This window comes from Nicotiana attenuata, unplaced genomic scaffold (genome assembly GCF_001879085.1).
Source record: "Nicotiana attenuata strain UT unplaced genomic scaffold, NIATTr2, whole genome shotgun sequence".
Lineage (NCBI taxonomy): Eukaryota > Viridiplantae > Streptophyta > Magnoliopsida > Solanales > Solanaceae > Nicotiana > Nicotiana attenuata.
In genome coordinates, this window is record NW_017672340.1 from 169,046 (window position 1) to 175,361 (window position 6,316).

Here is a 6,316-nt window from a genome sequence, read left to right on the forward strand (position 1 = left end):
CCCCCCCCCCCCCCCTTTTTTGGGTTTTCAATAAGATCCACGATTCTCCTACTTTGTTTGTTTTATTTTGAGATTTTAGGTTGTATGCACTTGTTGTATATGGTTGCAGTCCCTTTGGCTGTTTTTTTCCAAATAAAACTTATTTACTTATCCTAGAAAGAAATGTTTCTTTTCGCACTTGCACCCAGAAGGAATAAAAGCCATAACAGCCTATTTTAATTTTGACTGTTAGACCACTAAACATAGACTTACATAACCATTTAGTTTCAGAATTGACTCCCTACCTTTTTCTTTTCAAATCTTGTTAATATTCTTTCATTCAACTAGCCAGACAAAGTAAAGTCAAAGTAGAAAAGTAAAGTAAGCAAAAAATTGGATAAATTAACATTGCAGTAGTTTCTTCCTCTAGCTCCAGAAACATGGTTCCACATCTTTTAATGGCATATGCATCTCTACTTCTTATTAGCTTCAACTGAGAAGTTTTAACTAATAACTACTATCCATAAACAGGTATGTTTTTTCTGCACAATATATTTATTCCAAGAAGCACTAGGAAAAGAAGACAGATAAAGGAAGTATAGCACTGCTGTGAAGTACTATATTACTTCATTGTTCTCCTAGACATTTTTGTACTTATATCATTGCTCAATATAAAGTGAATACAACAAATATAGGAAAATTAAGAAATTCAACTTATCACTTTTTAATGTCATATCAAAGATGGCATGGAAGTTTCCTAGAGATGAACCTACAAAAACAGGCAGTGTATCTATACATTTTAGGTATTCGTAGTGTCAAGAAGCTTGGAAAATATTTAAAAAGGTAAATTCAAGTTAAAGTAAGACGCAAATGCTAATGCAGTATTAGCTGCAAAAGGAAACTCCTTGATGAGATAAGACACACATGCATGTTAGCTTAGGACAGAAAAGTCACCTTTGAGCTCCCAGTGAAAGAAACTAGAGGAATTCGAGTGTCCTTCGCTATTGCTTCACCAATTTCAGCTCCACCACAGAAGGCAGTAAAAATTGAACCAGGTAAATTGTTTTTCTCCAATACACTAGCCACAATTTTTGTCATCGCTATGGTAACCAATGGTGTTGTTGGAGCACCTTTCCTGTGAACATGGCATAAAATCCCAAGCATGAACAACCAAATACCAAACTCGAGTTTTGATTTCAAGCATCAAGGTATTGGACATCCTTGAAGAGCAAATTTGCTATTGGAGATTGAGGAGAGAGTTCGGAGATTAGGCGTTAGTACAACCTAGAAAGCATCTGCTCCATACCTCCCAATTCAAGTGTGCACACTTAACATTTTATGGTTATTAAGACAAGAGAAGATACTCTGTTTTGTTTGAACTTATTTGGATGCAGAAGAGATTTTGTTTGAGAGCCAGTTATAGCAATATAACTTACTTAAAGATTCAGCTGCAGCATGAATGCTTAAAGTTAGCTTGACATGGATCGAAGGTTCTGAGATTCAAGACAATGATTACTTTCAACATGAAGGTGTCTGTGATGATGTTCAAACTATGGTGTGGCAATAATACCCAATCAATTTGAGCTCAGCAATAACTATAAGCTCAATTTATCAATCTGAAAAGATGTTCAACCACCCGCTCAACTATTATTCAGAAAAGCCATTCAATCATTTCTACAACATCTTCACTTTAAACCATCAAAAAGTGATGGACTTACCAGACAACACAATTGCCGCAGACCAGCGCAATACACGCATTCCATCCTGAACAGAACATTATGCATAAATTAAGAAAAGGTAAGGTGGATATCGATACTTCTCATACATTTACTTGAAAAATTGGGTCAAAACATTTAAAGCTAAGCCAGAAATTACTTGGTATATGTAAGCAAAAGTTCTCCACATACAAACAGTAGAAGCTTTTTACTTATTTTCGTTTTTAGATCAAAGTACTTCAGCAGAGAGAGTGCAATACAAAAATACAATCTGAAATTAGCAGCCATACACTCAAACAGTCGAGTTAAAAAGTAATTAACAAATAAATTTATAGAGGAAAAGTGCAGTGAACTGTCACCATGACACCAAACAACTGCCTTAGGGAAAGAGCAGGAAAGATGCAAGATACACAGGCATCATCTAAGAGCACAGTTTTATCAGAATAGAATGAAGTAGTATACTAAAAAACAAAAGTAATACAAAAAGAAGAGGAGAAAGAAATTCAGGGATTCAGTTCTTAAATAATGATAGGTAACTACCTAAATAACCCAACTCCTCGATATCGGACATTTATTCTGTATATTGACCCAATAAGACAGTTATCTCATGCTAACTTCCTGCACATTAGAACACTAGGCGATTTCTTCTCGTCTGCTAAACCTTTGGTGTGCAGAGTTAAAGGTATTTGTGCTGGCGGGAGGTAACAATTAGCCGAGTGTGCACAAGCTGACTTGGACACCACCATCATTAAAAAAATAGTGCATATTAAGCATTTCTCTTTTTTCTCCCCATCCCCCATCCCAGAGATCAACAACAGTTTCCCATTTACCCTATATGTCTAACCCACAACCTACCAGTTGGAAGGGAGAGTGTGTCACCAACTAAGCCAAACGTTCTTGTAAGCATTTCTGCTTTCAAATAAATAGTATACCTGTTTACCATTTCCTACAAAGTGCATATCAAATGTAAACATCAGTTTGGCTGTTATTAACAGTAGCATGTGGTGATAGTGCATAATTAGCATGGAAGTGCCTTATACTATATTCCTTTCCAGTAAAATAAAGAAGATGGAAGAAGTAAATGAGGATGGATAAGGGTGTTTCCTTGAATTGGTAAGCAAGTTAAGGAGGAGGACAAATAAATGTCAAGGGGTTGGATGTCCCTCCATATCAGCTTTTCAGCTCGTAAAAACTGGGCAGAGAAGAGGAGGTACATGTCTTTTATCCTTCCAACCATAACAGACAGCTAAAGGTGAATTGTAAGTATCCTAAATCAATTAATTTTTTACTTTTTTACCCTTCCCGAAGCTAGTGGGAGGGCTTGTTTTCATAGAGCTGCATAAATCCATAGTGGATAAATGGACTAACCATTCTATTCTATAGTGCGTTTTACTACGGTCCTGAACAACTGGAAGCAAAGTGGAACCAAAAAGTCCATATGGAAGTGGTCAAAAATTTTAATGGCTTACCAAGTACAGCACATGGGAAATTGAAAGCCGTGATAACACCAACTATCCCAAGAGGATTCCACATCTGTGCACAAAAATTACATTGAGAAGATCAAAAACTAACATAACCAAGGTTCGAGGAATTCCTGATTTTAGAGCACAAATTTCACCACACCTCCAACATCATATGGTTAGGGCCTGTCAACAAATAAATACCGTTAATAAAAGGAAGTTATGTAAAATCACAACATAAACACCAATTCCAATTGCATAAGAATGTAAATCTTCTACTCCTAAAGAACATTTGTATCCCAATAGTCAGTGAAAGCTTATCACTCAAATCACCAAAAAGTATTTAAACCACAAATGAGAAATTGCAATCACAGATATAACTGCTTAAAAGATAACAACTTTGGCTATTCTGAAAGCAAAAAAGTAAGGAAGCAAGCTCACGCTCAGAAGGAATAATGGATCCATTCAGTTGTCGACTCAACCCCACAGCAAAATCACACATATCAATGACTTCCTGCAGAGTTTTGCAGCAAAGTTAGGGCGTATACAGACATGGATTACTCATGCATGTGAACACTTAAACATGGACAATTTAAACCTAGTTACTCTTACCAACCATTCACTATTCAATTATAAAAAGATCAAGATAAAGGAACTTCATAAGAAAAAAGTTATAAGACAGAGTTATGAACATGAAAAAAGAGACTGATATATAATGAACCAAGTGGAATTAGTTTACATGTCACTGTAACCACTAACCACACAAAGTTTTCAATAGCAAAGGTTTTGCATCATAATTTATTGGGCATTGTATGTTAGTGAGTTGTGAAATTACATACTTGAACTTCTCCGATTCCTTCGGGGAGTATCTTTCCCATTTCAAGTGAAACAAGCCGACCAAATTCCTGAAGGTTTGCTCGGAGTGCATCGCCTATCTGCCTAACAATCTCACCTCTTTTTGGTGCAGGAACCTGCAAACATAATAAAGGATCATCATGCAAGGTGGATGAACTCAGAAAATAAGCATAGGCTAATGAAATTTAAACTAGTTTTAGCAATATACTCATAGTAGAAAAATTGATCCCTAAAAAAAAAAAGAAGTTAATTACAGTAGAATATGACTAGGAGTTATGAGCATACCTGCACCCAAATTTTTGCTGCTTCAGAGCAAGCTTGCATGCCTTCCTCATAATCTTGAGCAGAAGCTTCTACAACTTCAGCAATAGTCTGTATCCACAAAAATAGCTCTAAATTAACCAGTAGTACAATTTAAATATTTTAAAAAAACTTAAAACCGTTAAAAATTAAGAACCTGATTGTTTGCGGGATTAACAGTGGAGATGACGGAGCCACTAGCTTTCCAGGTGCCATTAACAAAACCTCCTAGATTTTTAGGGCCAATTCCGATCTCCTTGAGAAATTGGTACTCTTTCTTTGCGAAACTCATGATTCCTTCAATTTCACACAAAATGCAACCTTTCGAACTGATAGAAATTGCTTAGGGAATCAGGAAATCAATTCAATGCGAGAGAAGTGGCGATCCAGTCGAGTAAATATAGAAGAGACGTAACGTATCAAAAGAGAAGTGCGGAGTAGAACAGCAGAAAAGGACAACAATACAACAATATACAGTCACAGGAGATGCGGGTGTTCATAAAACCCCCAAAAAAAAGGAACCAAACCAAACCGACAAAAAAAATCCAATACTTTTTGGTTTGGTATGGTTTTGGTTTTGAATTTTAAAAACCGATCAAATGGTTTAGTTTTGATTTTAATCAGAAAAAAAACCAAAAAAACCCGAACCTAACCGACTATAGGATTAGCTATTTCAAATTTATTATTACACTTATACATATATGTATATTTTCATACAAAGTTTCAAAAAATTTATGGTAAATATTAATAGTTTGCACTTTTAGTATAGTTCTTTACCTTTACATTCTAGTTTGATTGGTAGTTTTCTTTTGTTAAGTGTAAGAATCTATTTCGTATTAAAAATAATATATTTTTAATTGAGTCTTTAAATTATTCATTTTATTAAATTATCATCAATATATCTTGGTAATTAATAGATTTCTCAAAGGGCAATTGATTTGATAGTGTTACGTTGAAAATGTGGTTGCCAGAATATGTGTTTGGTAGTGTATGTCTTATATTTAAGAAAAAACCGACAAATAACCGAAAAAATCGAAAAACCGACAAAACCCGACATAAACCGAATCGAGGAAAAACCGACTTAATTGGCTTGGTTTGGTTCTAATATTTGAAAAACCGACTTACTTGATTTGGTTTCTTTTTAGGAAAAAACCGATCCAAACCGAACTATGAACACCCTTATTCACATCATAGTAATCTTATTAGTAGTCCAAAAGAAATTATAAACAGGTGGCAAATTGGCAATTGCCTAATTTAAGGTTTTTGGACTCACCCGCTCTCTCTCTCTCTAGGATAATACGGTCTTATCCTGATTTGATGTTTCTGCTAATGAAAGAGAGTAAGGTAGTCAATGAATATTTATAGCTAGCGTTTGGACCGGGGTGTTCATGGATCGGTTTTTCCCTAAAAGAAACCAAACCAAGTAAGTCGATTTTTCAAATATTAGAACCAAATCAAACCAATCAAGTCGGTTTTTTCTCGATTCGATTTATGTTGGGTTTTGTCGGTTTTTCGATTTTTTCTATTATTTGTCGATTTTTTCTTAAATATAAGACATACAATACCAAAGACATATTCTGGCGACCACGTTTTCAACGTAACACTATCAAATCAGTTGCCCTTTGAGAAATCTATTATTTATTAAAATATATTAACGACAATTGAATCAAATAGTGATGAATAATTTAAGGACTCAATTAAAAAAATATTTTTTTTAACATGAAATGGATTCTTACACTTAACAAAAGAAAACTACCAATCAAACTAGAATATAAAGGTAAAAAATTGTACTAAAAGTGCAAATGATTAACATTTACCATACAATTTTGAAACTTTGTAAAAAAATATACATATATATAGGTGTAATAATAAATTTGAAATAGATACTCCTATAGTCAGTTTGGTTCGGTTTTTTTGGCTTATTTTTTTATTAAAACCAAAACCAAACCAAATTTGATCGGTTTTTAACATTCAAAACCAAAATCAAACCAAACCAAAAAGTATCGA

The 6,316-nt window shown here is 34.4% G+C and overlaps 1 protein-coding gene across 1 annotated transcript in view; it reads right to left on the minus strand.

Annotated features, from left to right (window-relative positions):
• The window catches only part of LOC109212832 (aldehyde dehydrogenase family 7 member B4), a 6,882-nt gene extending 2,089 nt beyond the window's left edge, over positions 1 to 4,793 (minus strand). Inside the window, exons 1-8 of the mRNA XM_019376522.1 lie at positions 4,467 to 4,793; positions 4,295 to 4,381; positions 3,994 to 4,125; positions 3,596 to 3,668; positions 3,318 to 3,340; positions 3,164 to 3,227; positions 1,698 to 1,743; positions 934 to 1,114 (exon numbers count right to left, since the gene is read on the minus strand). Coding sequence (XP_019232067.1) covers positions 934 to 1,114; positions 1,698 to 1,743; positions 3,164 to 3,227; positions 3,318 to 3,340; positions 3,596 to 3,668; positions 3,994 to 4,125; positions 4,295 to 4,381; positions 4,467 to 4,601 — 741 coding nt within the window. The 5' untranslated portion in view covers positions 4,602 to 4,793. The remainder of the gene's footprint in view (positions 1 to 933; positions 1,115 to 1,697; positions 1,744 to 3,163; positions 3,228 to 3,317; positions 3,341 to 3,595; positions 3,669 to 3,993; positions 4,126 to 4,294; positions 4,382 to 4,466) is intronic.
• Positions 4,794 to 6,316: the final 1,523 nt, after the last annotated feature.